The sequence below is a fragment of the Corvus hawaiiensis genome, chromosome 3, assembly GCF_020740725.1.
Source record: "Corvus hawaiiensis isolate bCorHaw1 chromosome 3, bCorHaw1.pri.cur, whole genome shotgun sequence".
In the NCBI taxonomy this organism is placed as follows: domain Eukaryota; kingdom Metazoa; phylum Chordata; class Aves; order Passeriformes; family Corvidae; genus Corvus; species Corvus hawaiiensis.
The window spans coordinates 92,508,426-92,531,516 of NC_063215.1; the positions used below are offsets into that span (position 1 = coordinate 92,508,426).

Below are 23,091 nucleotides of genomic sequence, written 5' to 3' on the forward strand. Positions count from 1 at the left end.
GAGCTTGGGACATCTTCAGCTAGACCAGATTCTTCAGAGCCCCATCCAGGCTGGCCTTGAACACTTCCACGGATGGGGCATCCACCAGTCCTCTGGACAACGTGTTCCAGTGCCTCATCACACTCACAGCAAAGAATTTCTTCTTAATATCTCATCTAAACCTGCTCTTGTTCAGTTTGAATCCATTCCCCCTTGTCCTGTCACTACAGGCTCTTGTGAAAAGTCTCTCTCTTTCTTGCAGACTCCCTTTAGGTACTGGAGGGCTGCAGTTAGGTCAACCTGAAGCCTTCTCTTTTTGAGGCTGAACAATCCCAATTCTCTTAGCCTATCTTCATAGGATGATGTGGTAGGGACACAGCAGCTCCTCCCATCATCTTTTCCTTCTCCTTGATTAAATTAGAAATACGTTTTTTTTGCGCCTTGTTCTTACTAAGTAGTAATCCTTTCTGTTCCTGCCTGTTGTAGGAGTCTTCTTGTCTTGTGCCTGGCAGGTCCAGCCTGTGACAGTGCTTGACACATGTTACTCAGGGCAGACAGCCTTTGACCTCTCTTTGGTCAGGTGTGTTGAAATATTCTGCAATATTAGCTGTTTGTGAAAGGTAACTCAGCAGTTGCCAGTGACCTGATTTTTATTTCCACCTGGACAGTCAAGCTCCAAGTGAGACCATTATGAAGGAGTACTAGAAAGTGTGGAGCAAGCTCCTGAGTGCAGTAAGATTCCTGGAGCAGGCTGGTTATAAGCTCTCTTTCCAAACACAAACAAAAAGCAACAAGTTGAACTTCTGAAAATTATGGCTTAAGGCATCTGGGCACAGTATGTGGGGTGGCCATTGGGTCTTTGGTGCCAGCTCTTTTGACTTCTAGATGTTACACTAAGCTACTGGCTGGCATAGACAAAGCATTGCTTTAATCAGGTGCAGATCTGTGCCCTGGCATCACCAGCCTGCACAGATGTGTAACAGTGTGAATATTGTTTTGATAGCCATTTTATATTTCTGTGTGGATATACCCTTAGATATGAGAGTTCTAACCATCTCTACTCGATTCAGAGTCATGTACAGTTTATCATCTGGAGTGAGCATGTGATGTATTTGTTTCCATTAATATCCAGGTTGGAAGGGAAATGAAATAATTTTTGGGTTTCGGACAGAAAAAAAGGAATGCTGTTCCAGATGTCTGGAGCTCCCACCTTTGCTACTGCTGTGACTTTCTTGTTTGGAGACAGATTTCCTCAAACCTTGTTTATGAGAACACCACTTTATTGGGTATCAGTGTTAGAAAAGAAACATCTTGTACTATTCCCACTCTTGTTGCTGAAGTTCTGCACGAACAGGTCGTGTTAAATACTGTGCACTGCATCATTTGAAACGTTCAGCATGTGATTTTTGGCTGTCAGGTCTGTTACGTAAATCACTGTTTGATTGTCTTCAAGATTGAGCTTTCTGCTACAGTCTGAACAACATTGAAATTTCTTGGTTTTGGAAAACTGAATTTCCTGTTGTGTCCGTCTGGCACATATGGATGAGAATTCACTAGCATCACCAGAGCAACGGAATCAGCCAAGGACAAATGCTTGGCATGTTTTATCCTAGAAAAGTCTCATTTCAAAATCAAAACATGCATATGTACATGCTTAAAATGAAGTGGTAAGTGCTTAAAAGCTGGACCAGAATAAAAAACATGCCAGTGTTGCTGTTGCCTCTTCTTCAGTAAAAGTTACATCAGCCATGTTTCGCCCAGGGCACAGTTTCTATGTTGGAAATTTTCTTTTCTACGGAAAACATGGAATAATAAGCAAGTTTTCCATTTTTTGAGGGAGCTGAAATGCAGTAGGCCCATTATATTCTTCATATTGACTGAAAACTGCTGTGGCTGCTTTCATCCATTTTTGAGAGATGTCTTGTGGTTTGTTTTTCTTCTGAGCCTTTGAGTGATCAATCCCTCTGTTTTCTCAGGGGTTGAGCTCTCAACTCCGTGAGTAATCCTTGGTGGTGCTTTCACACCCATTTGTGAAGAACAACTTAGGCAGCAACTGGATAACCAAGATACAGGAAAGATCTTTGCTTAACCAGGGTGGATAGAAATTAAGTGTGCCTAATACAGCTCTTCAAAAATAGGCCATATTAAAGTTGCTTTGGCTTCTTAAGGCATTGGTTCTTGTTGATGTGCATCTTCTCAGCAGGCAGCTCTTGTGCTTTTAAGGCAAGTGGTAGCAGACAAGCGTGAAGAAGTTTGGGGAGGTGTGAACCTAGACTACTTCACTAGTAAGAAAGTGTCCAAAAAGTCTCTTTCTATGCAAAAGAAGGAAAAAACCTCTTCTAAAGAGAGATCCTGCTAGCATATATTCTGCTCTGTGTTATATGGATGCCTAACATTGTAGACTGTAAAAGAAAGCATAAGTATTTTAGACTTATTGCAGTGTTTATTACTGAAGGTGAGAGCAATGTTTCTGGTTTAAGTTGTCTTTTTTAACAGGTTCATAGGCTAACTCTCCATAGGCAAATACAGCTGCCAAACTATGTAAGAACCTCAAACCTTTCATTTTTATGTCATGATCACATATCTTACTTGAAAAAGCTTTTTTTTCCTTGAATTTTAAAGATGTTTAGAGTTCAGAATGTTTGTTGGAACATTTTTAATTAACAATTTTTTGAAAGAGTTTCAAACATCAAGATAAGCATACAAAGAGAGTGCCAGATAAAATAAAAATGAAATACTGAGCAGAATTAGTCATACTTCAAGCTTGTGCTGCTTGATTCTGAAAGTTTTTGTTTTAGGTCAAGTCCCATTGGGCTCTTCAGAATAATTTCTGTGTTTTGAACTAGATTTCCTGTTTGTTCACATTTGAAGTTATATTTTAAAAAATTTTTCATGGCTAAATATGTTTCAGTGATAGTAATACAAAGAAAAATGAAGTTATTAACCTAATTTTGTTTTTCTAATTGGAGAGAAAATAGATGTTTGTCACTTGCAAATTGAAGAGGTAGAGCAGAAGGTAGCTTATTATCAATTTCCATTATATACGCAAAATCCCAAATATTCTTGTTTGGAAAAAGAGATGTCTGATTTTAAAAACATGCACACTTCTGGTCTTCATCAGAACAGTGAGAGCTGTGGCCATTAAAAAGGTGTAGCAGGTGCCTTGCAAGGGAAGTTTTTCTTTTATGAGCTGTAACAGTAAGAACTGAGGACTTCTCTTTGCTGCTGCATTTCGTTGCACACAATATCTATAAACAAAACAAAGACACTGTAGTTGCTACCACAAGCTGGTTCATCCAGTAATACTGAAATGTATCAACTGCCAGTGGAATGGCTGGAGGAGGAAGGTGTTGCCATTCTGCGAGGGAAACTGCCACACAGAATGGACCAGGAAGTGAAGCTTGGTTAACTTGGTCTAATTATTTGATACATGCAGTCTAGTTTGACCAGTAGTTTATCTTCATTAATTAAAATAGACATGCCAAACTAGTTTGTTTGACTGCTGTTTCTGAGCATAACGTTATAAGGATTTAATCTTTACAACTTTTTTTTTTTTTTTAGGCTAAATCCTTGTTTGGTGACCAGAGCTGCCTGTCTTGATATCCTTGTGATGTTGAGTACTCACCTAGAGAAGTTTCAAAAGCAAGGTAAGTCAAATGTGCTGTTCTATACATTGGATTTAATATCTGTATCTATTTCTGAGCTCTGTTAAATCTGGAGAAACAATAGTATATTACTTGTGCTCAAGGAATCTACTGCCTTCTGGAATCCTTTAGCTGCTTTGTAGAAGAAGGCCCTTTATTCTGCCTTCTTAAGAGCTAGTCCTAGGTTTTGTTGAGGAGAAGACTGAGGTACAGCTCCATGACAAGGCTTGAAGTTATGATCTTGCAGTATTCCTGATCCTAGAATGGCTAACAACAAAAAAGATCCTCTCCCATGTTCCAAAATGTTTTTTTGATCCAAAATCCAAATCCTGGATTGTTGCTACTTAAAACCTTTCCAGAAAGCCACAGAAATGTTCATTTATGAAATAGTTTCAGGGAAAGTGTTTTCTCATGTTTAGAAGTTTTATAAGAGACAACTCTGAGAGCTCCTTTCAGTTTCTTGTTTCATTTTGATTCTTTATCAATGAGAATTTTTTGAAGGACCAGTCAGAACTCTCGGTTTTAATGTTGTAGATTATGGTTTGGAACAGTACAAAATAAGCTGTAAACAATAAGAAAAACAAAGGTATGGAGGAAGGGACACCCTTTCACAGGTGGCAGTGGGTAGGCAGCTTTCAGTCAGCTGTAAGTAGCTTCCTTGTGGGCCTGTTTTGTTCCTTTCTTATGAACAAGTGAGTAATAAATTACCTTGTCAGTCCAGGAAGGCAATTAAAGAATAGTTTTGTAATTTCATTCAACACTGCATTTAAGTCACTGGAACTGTTCTTTATTTCAGATAGTCATGTTGTGGGCACTGTTAATTTAAAAACCAATTCCTTTTGCTTTTTTTGCCTAGACCTTTAGTTGATGTAGTGCATTCTAATTCTGAAATTGCTATTGGTATGATTTCTTGTGAATGTGCAGTTCAAATAGTGATAGTTGTTAGGAAAACAAATTGGTGATGAACATTACCTGAAATCAACTTCTTTAGACAGGTGATGAAGAACTAGCCCTTACAACAGAAGGACAGATGTACAGAGGATATGTGTCAGGTGACTTCCATTATACCAGAGGAACAGGGATCGGGTTATTGGGAGCTCCAGGAGACAAGTCTGATCTTTCATGTCCTCAGGAGAGTCATTTCTCTCTCATGGATCTCAGGTGTCAAGATATGCTGTTCAGTAAAGGAAATTCCCAGCTGATGTTGCACTGTAGGTCTCGTTCTGCCAGGTACTGCCCACTGTTTGTGACTAGGCAAGGGCCTCGTGCTTTATAGGAAGAAATGCGCTGCCTTATCTAAAGCAGTTTTAATATAACATGTCTCTAGGGATAAGTTTTTTCCTGGCTCTTTACTGGTTTTTTTGGGGGTAAGCCATATCTACCATCAACAAATTCTTATATTACAATATATTTTTACTTATTTTTGTTATTACTACAAAATAAAGCTTTTGAAATCCTCATATGCCATTGACCTTAGTGATAATCCTTTGCAGTACATTAAAAAGTCTAGCTGTGTATCACAACTACAAAATAAGCAAAAACAACCCCCAAAGTCTCCTTCAGCCATTTTTGGGCTCATCACCCTTTTACTTTGAATACTTCTTTTTAAAAGATAGATCCTTTTGGGAATATTAAGTTTTACACTTTTTTAAATCATGGACCTTTGTTCAGCTCCTTTGTAGTATGAATCATCCTAGTTTTTCTGTATTCTCTTCATAAGAAGTTTTTTTCATCTTCTGGTTGTTCTTGTTACTCACCCTTCAGCTCTATTTCTGTATTTTCTTTTAGGAAGGAACAGCCAGTACTTCAGGGAAGGGCTCCTCGTTTTGCTTACTTAGTGGGTATTGCATTTCCTTTATCAGTCTCTTTCCTATTTCAGTTATCCTTGGGGTTTTTTTGTCTGTTCTGGTTTTTAAACAATTGCTGCACAATTGCAAAGGCTTTTATAGACCTCTCCACACCAGGAAAGTCCCCTCCTTTTTTTTAATGCCCCTGACTTGTGAATAGCCCTTTGAGCCTGAGGGACTGCACCATGCTGTGGCTGGATTATTGACTGTAGTGAATTCATTTATTTTTCAAACCTCATGTGGACTGTACCAGACCTGAGTGCTGTAAGGTACAATTTCTGCAGAAGGAAAGCAATTATTTTTGCAGATTCTCTCTGCTTGGGGATAGTTCATTAGTATTGTTTTGCTTTAAAGTTTCATTCCTACATAGGTTTAAAATTACATAGTTCAGGCAGTGTCTACAGAGAGTAAAAACTTAGGCTGGAAGTACTGTTTTGAAAACTTGAAGATACATTAGGGACAATTTTATGTATCTCAGGCAAGAAGCCCTTCTGAAAGGAAGGAGTAATGTGTTTATACTAAATAGAAACTGAGTGTCCCATGACACAGTAAGAGAAAGACTAAACTCACCAGTTAAAACTGAATGTTTTGAGTCTTCCATTTAAATGTTTTTAAGATATGATTATTAACTGAAGTGTTATACTTTTCTGATATTAAATATCTTACTCATATATGTGTATCTCTGGTTATGAGCCAATTTTTCTCAGTTCTAATCTTGATTTGTAAAGTTGTTTGAATGAACAAAGGGTGAGGGACAAATCCAAATAAAACTGTTTCTTGATGTGTTTATCTAAGAGGCCCCAGGAAGTGCTGTATATGAGTTCCAGGCCACAGGCTGAAACTGATTTTCATCAACAGAAATGGGAATGCAATGTAAATGAGTCTGCAACTGGTTAAAATCAGACCACTTCTAATTGATTATGCCTGTCTAAAGAGGCTACAATTACAAAGAGGGTTTCAGAGTACAGCTCTGCCTAGGCCTTTCCTACATTATGATTATTTTCTGTAAGTGATTTGTTGTTTTCAATTAATAAAATCTGTCTCTTAAAGTGCAGGATAGCCCATGGAGAATTTACTTCACAAATTCAAAAAATGTCCACTTTAAAATGTCAGCTAAGGAAGGGAGGGAGTAATGGATACCAAAACCATCTTGTCCAGCTAAAAATATACTGCTGGTTAAATGATGATTATTTATCTTAAACATAACAAAAAACCCAAAGCTCACACTTATTCCAATTTGCTGGATTGGATTGAAGTGTTGCCTGATTTGTGTCACTGGGAAAAGACAGTTTTGTTTCCTTGAGGTGATAGGCAAATCTAGAACTTTTTTCCCCAGCTCCTGATGTGCCTGAGGGTTTTAAGATATGCAGAGACAATACATAATGCCAAGACTATAAAATAGTCTTAAAAATATTTTTATTCTGTTATCAATTCTGGTTGGAAGCAAGCCTTAGAAAAAAGTTAAAATATAAAAATAACTCTTTTTACCTTTATTGAGAGTAAAGAATGTTCTTACCAGGTGTAGGATTATTTGGTGAGCTGATGTCTACTGTCACTATTAATAGTTATTAATAGCGTCCAGGGAATTTGTTCTTGCAGACCTCTTTGATGTATTTTCTCCACATCAACTGTTTTTATAGACCAGAAATCACAGATGCCCAGGGCCTTTTCATTCTAATGGGAGAGCAATGCAGTCCTCTTGCAGAGGATATTCTGGCACTTGTACCCTGCTTCAAACATTACAGGAGGAATAAAATAACATTTGTAGGCATATTGGGGTGGGAAAAATGACCCCAAGTCCAGGTGAGAACATGTCCAGCCTTAGCTGTGTGTATAATTATTTGCAAATTCACAAATTTTGATCAGCAGGAGTTAGAAGCAGAGGTCTGTAGAGCTCCAGATCCATCCATGTGTCTGAGGCTACACGCTCTTCTGTGCACTCAGAGATGGGCTTTGCAAGAGATGGAATTCAGGACTCTGCTGTGATACACTGTTTCAGTAAATAATACTCCTCTGTTGAATAAGTGAACTTCGGAGAGGACCTGAAATACACATTCCTGCTTTCAAATCTTCTGGAAACTGGTGTTTGAAGCAAAACAACAAGACCAGAGTATTACTGTGATCTGCAGTGCTGGGAACGCAGGAGCCAGAGTGTTGAATTGCAGTGAAAGCTCAGATCTGGGATGCTGCATCTCTCTGTAACAGATGAAGAATGCCACAGGACCAAGTGGTCACATTTTCCTTCTTGCTCATGTCTTGAAACAGTTTTCTTGTACTATTTTGTCATTTCATGAAGGGAAAAACAGATGCAACTCTCTGTAACATACTTGACTAATAGAAGTGCATTTTGTCCAGGGTTGTGTTCCAAAAAATGGCACTTGTTGATAGAGCCCTGTGAACATAAGTGAAATAGGATGTAGAATAGAAGAGGGAAAAGATGAAAGAAAATTTTGCTAAAGATAATCCTGCCAAGTTGTTGCTTTATCCTGTGTACTGTCAGTCTGCTGGCTGGTTTGGCCTGTTGTCAAGCATAGTGTCTTCAAAATTCAAGTTTGGTGGGAAAGAGAAAACATTTAAACAGGATGTCAAATAGGATGAATCAGTGATTTAGGAAAAGATGCCACTTGTAGTCTAACCAGGCATTTTTTCCTTTCTACATTTGAGGTGGAAGAATTTATAAAAGTTCTTGAAATTAACCAAACTCCAGGATTTTTGTCAACTGTGGGAACAGTTACTTAGTATTTACATGCTTAATCCTATTCATAAAGAGATTGTTTTGATACCAAAATGGAGCAGCCAGTATGCCACTCTCACTGATATTTTCTTCCCTTAAATTTTGCAAAAACATACTTCCATTTTCTTGTTGTCTTCCAAATACCTAAACCTTCTGTAGATGTAGCTTGGTTAAGATTCTTAAATTCTGCTCATGAACTAAAGAAGTGGTTGCAAATAATACTGTGCACTGCACATGTGTGTGTATGTGATCAGAAACATGAGCTATTATTTCAACTGTCTGCTGGTTTTGTCCTCAAATACAACAAAGTACTATTTTAAATAACATACAGTGCAAATACTATTTTCTTGGTTATATTTCTCCTTTTTAATTAGAAGTTATAAAGACATTGATAGAAATAATATGGATTACCAGACTTCTGGATGCTTTGCGATGCTTTGCCATGAAAGCACAAATTGGTCTTTACATAGGACTCTCTTCAATGTTTGCCTGAATTACATGATTTGTAGGTCTTTCAAATAGCATTTGAAGGCTGTAGCCACTTTTTTCTGTCTCATACTTCTTAATCTTTTCTTACTTTGGAAAGAAGCTAAATGGCAGCCAAGTTTGTCCTGCAGGCTAACTTGAAAACTGATGATTTTTGAATGGTAAAAATTTGACCGGGATAACTAGGTTGGTTATTTTAGCCATTCTTTAATTTTCTTTACCTAGATCTTTAAGAAGTGTGGCCAAAGAATTATTTGAATAAAAACACCGGCAGCTTGTTAACACGTGTTTTGGTTATTTGGTCTAATTAGCTTAAACTTAATTTCACTCTTGACAAGTTGAAGGCAGTTTTTACTTATTATGTCAGAAATTATATAAATTTTGCTGGTGTATTGACTGTGGTGCCAGGTAAATGTTTTTATCTTGACTTAAGGAAGGTAAAGATTTAAAACATACTTGCAGGATCATCTAAATGCACTGTGCCTACTTACATTAAATTAGACAAGTCAAAAGGAAGTGTTTTTAGGTACTCGGTGTTCTAATTCACTGCAGACAGGAGAATGAAGAAGTTGAAGGTGGCATTGTTGGAGGTCCAAGACACAGGGAGTGACTGGGAGTTGCCTGGACAGTAAAATGCCAGAGGCAGAACAAGTGAGGGATGTTGAGGTGGTCCAAAGACAGAACAAAAGTTAGTGTGAGACAGAAGAACAAAACAAATGGACCAAGGCTGAAAAGAATAAATTTTTGGAGAAAGGAGATGGATGTGTGCAACACCAACACTGCCAAGGAAGCATTGGAAGCAGAACTTGTGACACAGATGGAGGAGGAGGAGGAAAGTAATAGTGTTTTAGAATGATGGCAGAGTCAGTGATCAGAGGAGGGTTGTGGAGGGTGGACATGATACTTCTGGAATGCCGTGTTGAACAGGGAATATGGAAAGGTGTTGCATGAAATAAGTGACACTAGGGCAAAGTGGAACTGGTCATGTTTATTCATGTTAGCAGTTAAAATTCTGTCCCCATGTGAAGACAGAGACTGCTTGTCCTTTCAAAATCAGGTTCTCTTTAGATTCCAGCATGTACCACTGACTGACTTGCACTGTCTCCATGGGGTTTTGTGATTCTATATGAATGCAAAATACTGGAAAACTCAGTGCTGAGCCAGAGAGAAGCTGTAAGAAAAAACAGCTGTCTCAGTGTCCAGATAAAATGTTTTTTCTTTTTCCCTTCTTTTTTTCTTTGAAAACTTTCCCCTGTGCTGTACAAAATGCAATGGGATGCTTGTGTCCTCAATAATAAATTACCTGTAGATTCTGTTAATCAGTCATGTTTGTAGTTTTGAATTGTATTGAAAGTTCTGATGATTAGTCTCTGATGTTGAAGAAGTTGCAGATGTCTTTAAAAGAAAACATCCTGCTTAAAATATGCCCTTTTTATGATCATCAGCAGTCACCTTAGTATGGCAGTGTAATGAAACAGACTTTTCTGTTCTCTTTGTGGTTTTTTTCCATTTAGCAGTGATCCACTTTGCCTAATCCACTTTTAATAAAAAGGAAAAATAAGAAAGAAAATACTTTTCCTTAGTATTTGTCTAGGAAAATCTCTTCTTGGCACTGATTACTTCTCAGCCTACTCCCTATTCGTATGATCTCTTCAGATGTCTGTGGATGGTAGTTTGACAGTGCATGAGGATTTTAACCTCAGTTTATAAACAATTGCACTTTCTTGCAGATCTTGGTGAATGATGATGAATATCCATATTTTTGATGGTTGGACCCCCTTCCCATAACAATATACTGCAAGCACAGCAGCATTTTATTTCTGGTCTTGTAGTTTTTGTCTGCCCTTGCAGAATGTCAGTAAGTTTTCTGATGCTGGTAGTAACTTCCCCCTTTTCCCCTGCTTTGTTCTGTTTTTCCTGGAGCCTCTAGTAGGAACATGGTAGTTTGGATGCTTGAGGGCCTGCATACAGGATTTAATCTCAATATTTATCTAGAAGTGTGCAAATACTTAAAGGTATGCTAATCACATGTACGGAAGGAAGCCCGCTCTGATGATCAGGAGAGTTGTCCACTTGGCAGTAGCTAGATAATCAGTGTGAAATTACCAAATCCTACAGAAATGTATCAACCCTGCAAGGAGGTGAAGCAAGTTTAGATTTAAATATGGAAGGAATTTACATTACTTCTCTCACTTTTGAACAGACTATGGTATCTCTGAGGTGAAAGATCAGCTGAACTGTCCATCAGCTGACGGTTTGTTACTCCCTGAGCAGGGACATTTTTCTGTCCTTGCTCTATGTTTCTGCTTACTCTGGGAACAGACTGAATAGGTCCTGCCTGCCACTGCAGGGAAGAGCAGAAGAGAGGCAGGGTGCAGGTTTGGGAGCTGCTGAATTTTGGGGTGGTTTGTGACTGGAGATTCATCCAGTCTGCTGATTCTATTCTGCCCCTCTTTCTTTCCTCTTTATTTTCAGGTGGTGAAAGACCGTTTTACTTCATATACCTGACTGATAGGATTAAAAAAGCAGCCCCTCAAACTGAGATGCTGTGACATAGCTGATGTATGCATATATCAGTGTAGGGGACATAAAGGGATTGAGAATGTTTGTGTCGGGTGTTGAGGAGAACCAAGTGGTCATGTAAGATGTCTCCTGTACTAGAAGTAGGCTGAAATTCTTCCTGTTCTACAAATGAAGCAATCCTTAAGGGGGAAACAAATAAAATTAAATCCACTTAATTCTTGGGGACTCTTTTGCATCTGTCAGCATCCTGGAAAAACTGCTGTTTGCCAGGACCCTTCTTTGGTCAGCCAAAATTTGTTCTCCCTTCTCACAGCAGCTGGTCATTCAAACTGTACAGTGATGTTTGTTTGTAAATAGAAGTATGTCGTTACTGTATCTTAACAACAGAGGCTGACATTTACTTCGGGAACCAGTGTGGTTTTCTGGTTTAGTTGCATATTTTGATGTAAGCCAAAGGAAAGAGTGTACTTAAAGCTAAGCAGACTAGAAAACATTTACATGAAAGCCTGGAAAGATTTCTTAGTGATGCAGTTGAAAGCAGGACTATTTCCACTGCACTGTAATAAGACTGGAGCATTCTTTCCTTTTGTACATATTTGTGTGAAAAAAGAGTGTTGGAGAGCATGTGGAGCACAAGATGAATGCAGAAGGATTTGCTTTCTGGTGTGCTGAGGCTAAGCAAATATGCAGACAGTCTTATTTTGCTGACGGCCTTGCCATTGAGACGTCCAATTTTAAAGAGACTTTCTGTAAAATAGATGAGCCACAGTGTCCAGTCTTTCACAATTGCATGGGAAAAGAAGAAGTAATCCAGAAGGCTTCCAAAGCAGAAGTATTTGATATGTACGGAAAAAGAGGATCTGTTGCCAAAGACTCTTGTATCACAGTCTCTGCAAACTGGTAGTTCTGGGAGTGAGTAGCTTTGCTATGTTTTTTGTATGAAAGTAGTTTTCCCCTTCAAAGATGAAGATATAAAGAGAAGTTGTGCTGGCCTTGCAAAATACAAATGGAAGTTTGCTGAGTTGGAAGGTCAGTGCATGGGCAGCTCCCAGAGTCCATGGAAGGGTCACCACTCTGTCTGATGTTGGGTTGCAGGCTCTGGTGAAGTTGGCAGCGTTGACACTAACAAAATGAAAGACATCCTGCCCCCTTCCCCTATTTTTTTCCCCCTCTCTCCCTCTCTCTCTCTGTCCACCTAGTACTACTCTCCCTTTTCCTGCTCTGGAGCTTTGACCCTTCCATCCTGTCAGGTTTCCCATTACTGCTTGCATGTAGCTTACCTCAATGTAAAGCAACATGGACAGGAGATACAAGCATTCCTCTTGCAATATACTTGCAAACACACCCTTGGTTTGAAGAGTTGAGCCAGTTGGCATGTGTGTTACTGAAAGGCAGCTGAGAGGGAGAGCAGGTAGGAACCTGAGAGGGTGCAGTGCTCCAAAGCTGAGGCTGTACATTCTCTTCTTGAACTGAGGTGTTGGACCTTGAACCTTTTTTCTTTCAGCTGTGTGGGATTATTTCTGTTGTTAAACTTCTGTATGTGGAGTCAGGCTGTGTAATAACTGAGATGAAGGCCTAATCCCTCTCCAAGGCAACCAGACAGTTCAGAAATTAAGGAATTCTGGCAGTTGGATATTTGTTGTGTGACATGGGCATTATTGCTAGTTTATGCTGTGATGCCAGTGTGTAAAAGCAGTATGTTTGGAGGGGGTTTAGAAATGTAGCAAATGAAATATACAAAATATACAATTTTGCATTGCTATGAGGCGGAAGTCAGCTGTGTCGCATAGAGGATAATGCTGTGAGACAGTTCTGCAGTGATACTGGAGTTCCTTTGTGCAGCAAGTCCCTTCAGAAAAGAAACTGTAGCAAAAATCTGAATGACAGAGCTAATGGTTGGGCAATATGTTGGAAAATTTTTTACAAATACTGGATTTCTTTGAAGCGTGTCCAGAATTATTCAGAAATGGTTCTGCCTTATGTGCTAGACAGTGTACAACCATGTCAACTTTCTGTGTAAATGTCAGACAAATTAAGATGGCTTTGGAAGAATCTGAATATGAAAGGGCAGGATATTTAACTGTAAATAGAAGGCTTAGGGAAATGTCTTCATGGGCAACAAAATGAATCTATATTTGTGCTGTGGCTTCATGTCAAATTCAGGAATTTAGTAGGACTATTTGGACACGCTTTTAGCAGTGCTCAGTGTTTAATTATAAATAGCAAAGGTACATAGCAATGAATTGTCTTCTTGAAGATACTGAAGAAATCTAAGTTTGTTTAATCTTTGTATTTACCTTCAGTGCATTTTTACATTTAAAAGACCCTAAACTTCCAACATGCCTTAGCACAGTGGCACTGTTGTTCTCTGTTCTTTGTGATTTTCCTCCACTTGCATTTGAATTTTGTGGGGTGCAGCATGTTCATTTTGTTGCAGTACAAGCTGTAGAGACACTGAACTGGGCAAAAATCCTTGGTTTCAATATTATAAAATGGTTCATTCCTGCTGATGTTGGAGAAGAGGGTTGAACTCAAGGCACATGGGTATTTCAGTCTACGTGGGTGTGAGATAGGACCATTGATGATTTTTTTCTTTCTTTTTGTGTCTACATTGCCAACTCTGAGAAGGCCTGAAACCCTCTGGTATCACAGATGGCAGTGGCCTCTTGGTTGACTCCAGGAGGTGGCCAAGCACTAAAGAAGGTTCTCAGACTGTGCTGGGCCATGTGGACAAGGTTGCACCAGTGTAAATGGCTGAAATGCCACAGTTCCTATGCTGATACATGAGAGGGGTTACAATGCAGCTCCTTTTTTTTCTTAGCTATGTTCACTGTTCAAAATGAATAAAAATAGGAAAAGCATCCTGGATTTTTTTATCAGTAAATTCTTTAAATTGATAGACACAGGACAGGTCTATTTATCTCAAAGGGGCATCTTCTTAATAGCAGGTTTTTTCTGACTAAAGCTATGAAGGCGTGAGATTTTCAGTACTATCAGAATGGCCTTTGTCATCATTTCTCCTGATTTCAGTTGCAGCTGAGTAGTCTGACAGCACTTTGTCCAGCTTGATCTCTGATTTTAGAGCTAACTATCTACATTTTTTCCACATATATTTAATAGTTTATTTGTGTTAATCACTTTCTACAACGGTAGAAATGGTAGGTTTGTACCATTTGCAATATTGTATTACTGGCTTGATTTAAAGAAATGCTTACCAAATGGATGTAGTTGGTAAAGATTGCAGGAAATCAAAGATGCAAGGTACTGTAGCATTTTTTAAGTTGATTGAAACTTGTGTTGATTGAAAATTGTGTTGAACAATTTTTGGTTCTCAGAAAACTTTGTGTCCTTGTTTCTTTCTGTTTAAATATGAATACATGTGATACCTAGCAAAGCTTTTTTATAATTTGGAATCAGTTTAAAATGAAGGAGAACCCTGGTTTTCATTTAATGCCTGAATTTACATTGTGATACCTTTTGCATACCTGATATTTTTCAACTTCATGGTCTGGAGCAGATGGTAACATCATCTATTTGTCACTTTACTAGGTGTTACTCTCATTCCAGGAATGCAATTGCTTGACTTTTGGGAAGAGATGAACAGTGTCATTTCAGATTCTGAGTTGATGTCTGGTATTCCCTACTCATCTGCAGTACCAGGACTGATACAGTATCTCCAGAGCATCACCAAACTTGTAATATCAGTGCTGTCAGTGACTGCAGGTGCTGACATCGAGAGCTGTGGTTCAGCTGCTGCAAAGAGAATGGCCAAGCCCTCACTGTCAGTAGCTCATCTCCTGCACTGCGAGTTCCATGAGGTGCGTCTGCTGGCATTGGAAGCAATACTGCTGTGGCTGAAACAAAGAAATTCCAAGCAGATTGCAGAAGGAAGAGGAGGTATATTGTGTTTACTCATTGATTTGGAAGACACTTTTCTCACAATGGCTCTGAAGGAAACCAATCCCCAGTGTTTTTGCAAGGTAAGAGGTGCTTTTTTATTGACATTTTGTATGTTTTCAGTAAATTATGTTTTTAATTTTTAGATTATATTTGTAATTTTCAAAAATATATTTCATATATATTTCATGTATATTTCATGTATTTCATATATGCATTATGCTTTTTAAATAATGGGTGAGTAATTGGGGTTTTTTTACACTGAACAGGAGCTGTGCAATAATTTTGTAACAGATGTTCTTGTGTAAAAGCAAGAACTTCCTCTCTCCTTTCTTAGAACTATCCAGAGGGAATTTTTGTGTTCTTGGAGTGGAGCTTAAGTCAGTGTTTTATTGATCTCAAATGTGCACATTCCTGTTGAGACTGTAAATTCTTTGTTTGTGAATTGTGTCTGCAGGTGCTGGAAATTCTTTATAATATGGATCTCAAAAATGTGCTTCCAAAGACCAAATGCTCTATAAAAATGAATCCAAATGAGCTCTTAACCTGGAGCTTAAACCTTGCAGATATCCCCAGCAGGTATGGTCTGTCATGCATGTTGAAATACTTATATTTTAAAAACTTTTAACACTGATCATTAATATATTGGTTTGGGACTGCCCTTTGATTTAAAAATCCGTGTTTCAGAAAAGTGAGTGTGGCTTATTTGAGTAAAGAGGGTTCTTGAGAATTTTTCAGAGAAGTTAGATGTGGATCTGAATTACTAAAAAGGCCCCCAGGTCATACTAGCACCCTGTAAATGTCCAGTAATACAGTTCATGAAGCACAAAGTTATTCTGGCTGTCCAGTGAGAGCCAGTGAGCATAGTTCTTCCTGCATGGTAATTGGGAAACACCCAGTTTAATGTAGAATTAGCAATTAGTATTAATGATCCAACCATACACTCGTTTGCTGTGAATCTGCCATCCCCCCTATCCTGGTTTATGGGCAGATGGTTTGTAGAAAGAACGACAGATCTCATTTAACTTGTTGGATTGTCAGAAATGGTTAATCCTAATCCTTAGGGTTTGCACTCCTTACACAGACTGTAAAGCCAGCAGAAAGCACTCAAAAGCTGGAGCCAGTTTGTAGTTCCTACTGAATTAGAAGCCGTGTCCATCTATCCATAGTGGAGTAGACAAACAGGGTTACAGTGTCCATGCTCTAAGGGTATGACATCCTGTTTCTGATAGCTTTTTAAGCCATGTAAACATTGCAGTCCAGTGTTACCAATGTCGAGGGTAAAGAGTTTAGAATAGCATTTTATAGCTGTGCACATTTGATGCTGATTTGCACTAAGTTGTTCAAATGATGGGGAGTGGTCATTTCTGGGATGAAGTAAGATACTGGTGGTAAAATAACACTGGCTGGTGCTGTTAGAGGGAAATGGCTGAAATAGCTGGCCTTACTGCTCAGGTGTTGTCATTCCCCATGGTGGGAACAGGCTTCAGAAGCCACGGTGCCAAGAGCCATGTCCTTAGATCCTGCTAGGCAGCAGGGAAGCTTGGAAGCTGGCAGTAGGCATATTCTGCACTAGAAGCATTTCTAGCAGCTGTAGAAGATACTCCTGCAGCTAAACACCAGCTTGAAGAGATGCTTTTGTTTACAATTTAAAATAATGTCTGGGTTATTTGACTTGGGTTCCATTTTCAAATGTGTTCTTCTATGAGAAGTATGTAAATAGAAAATAAACATGAGAGAAGTGAAAGTAAGGGCATGTTTCATTTGCATATCAGCTGAGAACTTAGCTAACATCTACATCTCTAATGTAAAAGCTCCAAGTGCTCAGCTTGAAAAATACCTGTTGGTGATAATCAGAAATAATTAAGAGCTGGCTGGTTTCTTGTAGAGATGAAATGATGGCAGAAATAGCTGTTTTTCTGATATGTCCTTTGTCTTGTTTTCTCAGCCCTGAACGTCAAACCATAGCTCTCAAATTTGCCTCCAAATTGATTATCCACCTTTTGCAGACCCATGAGCAGGTAAGGGAAATGGAGCTGATTAACTGTTTTGTAATTCTGCAGGTTTTGGTGATTGAAGCAGTAGTGTGGCTTCTTTTAGATCCACTCCCCAAGCTTGTGTTTTCTTGTGTCCTTGCATCATTTTTGATATTATGTCTTCCTCTCTGAATATGCTTCCATGTTCTGAAATGAAACAGCTAGGAATATCACCTCAGTATATCCCTCTCAGAGTCATTTCAAATACATGTGTAAATATTTCTGATGGAGTAATTTCAGCTTCTGAGCCCATCCAAAATGGTCACTGTAGTGTGGAAAGGGAAATGCCTGTGGTGTTTAATGCTTGTTCTGAATCCAGCCCATTTACTGAAGTGCAACTTTTTTGTGGTTTCTTGATTTTTGGAGAGCCCACAGGAGAGCATGTCGGGTGGGAAGGCACGAAGCTAGAGCCGTGGTTGGGTGCAGTTCCCAGCCGGCTCAGATTTCTTTTGATTTTTAAATTGTCAGTCTATGATACGTATGTGTAGGGCAGAGCAAAGGCAGCTTTAGTGCTGGACATTCTTAAAAGTCTTTTCAAAGACACAAAACCCACTTAGTGGATATTTTAAAACAAACAAAACTCTCATGATCCGTTTTAAAAGGAAGATTTTTTTTTTCCTTACATAGCTGTTATTTTTCACAGAATGAGCAGCAGAATGGATTCATATTGTATGCTAATAACCACGTCTTATTATAAAAAAATATAAAATCAGATTTGCACGTAAGAATTGAGGAACATGAATTATGATGTTAAATCTTTTTGTTAAAGGAAAGGCATAGTGTGAGGACTTAAGTATAACATAACAGAGGAATTAATGAAAAATGCTGTAACAATCTTAACTAGAAATACTAAAACAACTTTCTCTAATAAGCATATAAATCTTGGCAGATCTAAGATATACCTACAGAGAGAGCTTTTGGCTTTGGGAAAGACCAGGTACATCAGTTTTCCATCTAAATTCTTTCTTTGGGCTTGCATTCAGTATTTACATCTGTGGAAAGGATTTTCTCTTCCATAAGGTAAAAGTTAAGTTCTGTCTTTCTAGATATTCCTTCCATGTGTCTGCTTGAAATTTGAGTCATTTTAACATCTTGAGAGATTTTTATGTTTTGTTTTCACCTGTTACAGAATCTGTAGGACACACTCTGGCTCTGTCCCTTTGTGCAGTGCAGGTACATGGCCCTGTACCAGGCAGAATGAGGCAGAGTATCGTGAGGTTTCATCGATTCCTCAGTTAATGAGGTGGATTGAGAACTGGCTGAATGGCACATCCCAGAGGGACATAAGCAGTGTCACAGGGCCTAGTTGATCTGTCACTAGTGGTGCCCTCAAGGTTCAATACTGGGCCCAGTATTATTTAACTTATCCATCAATGACTCGGTGGAGGGCCAGACCCCTGCTCAGCAAGTTCACTGACAACACAAAGCTGGGAGCAGTGGCTGATACCCCAGAGGCTGTGCAGCCCTTCAGAAAGGCCTCAGCAGGCTGGAGAGATGGGCAGAGAGGAACTGTCTGAAATTCAGCAAAGGACCAGCATATTTGTCTTTGGCTTGCATGTTTAGAAGAACTGAGGACACAAAGATATTCCTTGACTTGTGTGGTCATTGGTGAGTCTGGTGTGAAGGGACAGAGCAAGAGACTTGCCTGTGAATACTGCTCTGACTAAAAGAAAATCTCCTAACTTCTAAATGGTCATGTGGGATTCACGACTTTGAAAAAACCCAGCATTTACTAATGAGCAGTATCCCTTTGGCAGGCCATAGTTCACTGTGATGGTAAGAGGTAACACCAGCTTGTACAGCATACTTCTCATGTGTTCTGTGCCTTCAGATTTCAGAAGAAATCTTGAAAAAATGGGTTCAGCTGATAGTGTATTTTTGTGGAGATGAGCAAGAGACAGAGATGCTGCTAGCAGCTGCTGAAGTTCTTAAAAGTATAACATCATTCCTTCTGATCAGTGAGAAGCTCATCCTTGGTAAGTAGCTTGAACAGTAATTTTCTGGATCTTTTTTGATGAAATCCATTAATACATGATTTCATATATATTGTATGTGTACACACAGTCAAAACAGAATTACATCAAACGGGGTTATTTGAAAATTTTAATAGGATTTAATTACTAAGCATAGAGATTTATTTAAATTCTGGTAGAAAGGACATGTGCACAGCCTCTTGCAGTAGCTCTGCAGAAGGGGCACATGAGATGTTGTTATGTCTCCAGGTCACTATACATTGCTGTACAGAATTATGGGCTTGCAGTTGTTCTCTGACTTGAATCTTTCTGTAATACTCTACTGGTGATGGGGGCATACTTTATACTGGGAGTGTAACAAAGCTGTGCTGGCTGGATGTTGAAATTAAGGGCTTCCGTCTAGAAATGAGTCATGTTCTACTATAAGAATGATTAATAATTGGATCACAATATATCCCCCAGGTATAATGATTTTTTTTTAAAGTTAACATTAGATTGTCTCTTTAGAAAACAAAGAAAGAAAGAGAACAAATATAACCTACACAGCCTTATTCAACAGTTTAGTGACTGAGAGGCAAAGCTAAACTTTGGTTTGGAAACTCTGGTTTGTTCTGGAGAATAGATGGGGTTTTTCTTTTAGCTCCCCCCCTGACTTCATTGAATAGATAATGGGGGATTTTGTGACTAAAGGGCCAGGAAATATGCAAGAATAGGTAGTAATAGATAATAAAAAAATTATTTTGCATCCTGAACAGGACAGACAGCTTTAGATAGTTTTAACTCCGTGATACTTTATTCCAGTGTAGTTATAGAAATGTTTTTGGTTTAAGTAGCTTAAGTTCATCCATGTGGACTGGATACAAATATGTCTTACACAAGAAGAACAGTATATTTCTTAACCTGTAGATAGTGGTTTTGTGAAAAATCAGCTATTATTATGAGATGTGCCTTTTAAGAGGTACTGGTAACATTTAACAGAGCTAAATCTGTTATATGAGGTAGACATTGCACTATTAAGTTTTCATAGTATCAGCTCTGGAAATCTTGACCTCCACCATGTAGATAAAGCTCTTCATAGGACAGACATCATTACCATTTTATGTCAAATGAAGACAGGGGAGGTATTGGAGTGAAAAAGTCCCAAATGCTGTGCTTCTCATCTGTTGTTACTTGGATGTGGTCCATAGATGATGGACAACAGTTTCCTCTTTGATCTTGTCAAAACAGTTGCTGATTTCCATGCTTTCCAGTCAGGCAGATGTGGTCTGAAATAAAAAATAGCAGCTGTTTGTATCCTGTATAAAATCCTAACAAAACAAATGAAAACAGACAAGTAAAAATAAATGCTCCCCAAACAGCCCAAAAAATAGACCCCCAAGGTCTGTTTGGTGGGCAAACCATCCCAGTTAGCTCTTTGCTCTGAGAATTGATGCAGGGGAAGAAAGATGCAGAGCTGACCCTCCATAGTACCTAGAACTGTGAGTCTGGGGGTCTTTACGACTGTGAAACTGTCAGTACTGCAGTGTTCAGCAAATCAAGGGCATGGTCTGGTGATTAGTTGTAGTGATATAAACCCAGAATAATTTCCTTAAAGGGCTTCTGTGCATGTAAACAGCTTTGACTTCTATGCCTTCTTCTGCATCAGCTTGCTTGACCACATACAGTAAAAAGTAGAAGTTAAAGGAAACTGTGGTTATGTGAAATGGAGTTGTAGTCATTCCCAGGAGCTTCCATTATTATGTTCATAAGAGGAAGAGGGTGAATGCCAGTCTGTATGTTCTGGTTGACCCCATCATCTTTCCATCAAGCTGCTTGAGGGTTCAGAAAAAGTCTTTCCATTTGCAGACTTCCACTGCTTCTGGAGATAGAGTAGGAACTTGTCTAGATGGGAAATCTGGCAATTGAATCTATAAGGGAATAATTATTCTTCCCTAGCTGTACCAGTATAACATTATTGAGTGTGTCATGCTAGGAAAAAAAGCCACTTCTTTCTGAAATAATTATACTTCATGCCATTGCCACATAGGGAAGTTACAGGTAATACAGGAATGCTTCTTCTGCCTGTGTAGTAAAGCCTTGAGCAATTTACTTTGGCCAAGCAGTAAAATACAGTTGTCTGGCTAGCCTTGTAATACAAATCTCTGATAGACCTGCTGAAAACATGGTAGAAGAAAGCCAGCAATGAAACACAGCTCTTGTGTTGTCTGTAGTCACCAGAAAGTAATATCTAACAGCTGGCTGCATCTAAAAGTGAATTTCTAGTAGATTCCTTTAATCAGGATGTTCAACAAGACCTGAAAAATACCCCAGCAAACCTAGGAGTACAGCCTTGTGACTTGAGCTAGTCATCTATGGTGTGGCATGAAATGGCACAAGGCTTTGCAAGGGGAGTATGGCTTGTGAGGTGTGAATTGCCACTGGGGTGGTGTGTGCTGTCTGCCTGCTTGGCCATTACCAGCTGAGCACCTCCCTCTTGGCAGCTCTCTCTGGTTAGTGTTAGCTGTGTACATGTAATTACCTCATGGATTAAACTTGTTTCCAACAGACAGTGGGTGTAAGGCTGGCAGGGCATACTGGTGAGTGCTGGGTTCAGGTGGATGTGGGAGAAGGAGGTGATGGGTAGATCCCTGAGAGGTGAGGTCTTTTGCTGTTTCCAGCAGGGAATGGCATTTGTGTCCAGCACTACTGGCAGTGTCTGAAGAAAACTTGGTTTGGCAGCCTCTGCTCCAGGCAGATTGCAACAGCAAATTCATGATCAGAGTGCATTGGTCAATTTTTGATGTTGCCAAACAGGAATTCTGCACAGAATTTTTGATGTTGCCAAACAGGAATTCTACACTCCCAGAAACTATAGGAAATGGAGAGCATTCACGACTAAAGTTGAACCCCAATAGAGAGGCCCATTCTCTTATCTGTAGCCCACTGTTTAAACCAAGCTGAGTCTGCCACCTAGATAAGGTTCACACATGCTGAAAATACGTTGATCATATTGCCAGTCTTTTTCCCAGTGGTTTGCCAATGACTTTCATGTGTTGTGTTTAGGTGTGGAAACAGAGCTCTCTAACTTCTTTGAATGCATATAAGAAACAGACTCTAAATTTTCTCCACAAATAAATATAGGACTATCTGATACCCTTGGTCTGTGGAAATGTGTGATTCTACTGCTGCAGAATGAAGATTTGGTAGTAAGGGATGCTGCTGCTGAAGTGATACAAGTGGCACTGTCTGAAAAAAAGAGCAATGAAGGAACAGGTATGTTAACTTTATTTTTAAATATTATTGAATGTTTGGGAGGCAAAAGTATTTCTTTCTCATCAAAAATGTCTTGCTAACTGTAAAGTGCTCCATCCATCTCCTACAAATACGTACCATAAAAGATAACAGCAAGTTTGACGCCCACCATGCTTTATTATTTTGCTTTTACTGTTCTTGGTATATAATTTGCATATGGTTACATAGAGATGTAAAAAAGACAACAGCAGTACTCAGCTTTATGGTTCGTGCTGTGATGAGTCAACATTCACATAATTTCAGAGTTTGAAAGTTCTTTAATACCAGCTCAGGTCTAATATAATGCAGTGCAAGACATTCCTTGAATCCCACATTGTTATAAGAGCCTAATCACAGAGAGACAGGAATCTAGGAAACACTGTTCAACTCATTGATTCATTATTAGACTTTGAAATCCATTTAGATCCAGATCAACAAAGACAATTCTCAGCATAACCCACAATGTGCTTTTGAGGATGTGGGCCTTTTTGTCTGCTTGCCCTAGTTTACTCAACCCTATTAATTTAAAAATAGCCACAAAACTTGAGTAGGCTTAGCTAATTAATGTGCTTCACTTTGAGAGTCTTTGCTGACACATTCTTCCATGTGTTGTGAATAAATTAGAATTCACTACCATGTTCACCTCTCTCTGGTGATCCCTGGTCTGTGCTACTCAGTAATGCCCGTACCAACTTGTCTGCA

The 23,091-nt window shown here is 39.0% G+C and overlaps 1 protein-coding gene across 4 annotated transcripts in view; it reads left to right on the forward strand.

Annotated features, from left to right (window-relative positions):
* The window catches only part of THADA (THADA armadillo repeat containing), a 155,598-nt gene that overhangs the window by 105,257 nt on the left and 27,250 nt on the right, over nt 1-23,091 (forward strand). For 3 of the 4 annotated variants that reach the window (XM_048296132.1, XM_048296133.1, XM_048296134.1), the window contains exons 31-36: nt 3,541-3,626; nt 14,781-15,193; nt 15,568-15,689; nt 17,059-17,131; nt 18,978-19,122; nt 22,240-22,371. In XM_048296132.1, coding sequence (XP_048152089.1) covers nt 3,541-3,626; nt 14,781-15,193; nt 15,568-15,689; nt 17,059-17,131; nt 18,978-19,122; nt 22,240-22,371 — 971 coding nt within the window. Of the gene's footprint in view, nt 1-3,540; nt 3,627-14,780; nt 15,194-15,567; nt 15,690-17,058; nt 17,132-18,977; nt 19,123-22,161; nt 22,372-23,091 lie in introns of those variants that run through there. The other variant, XM_048296135.1, reaches the window with a different exon arrangement.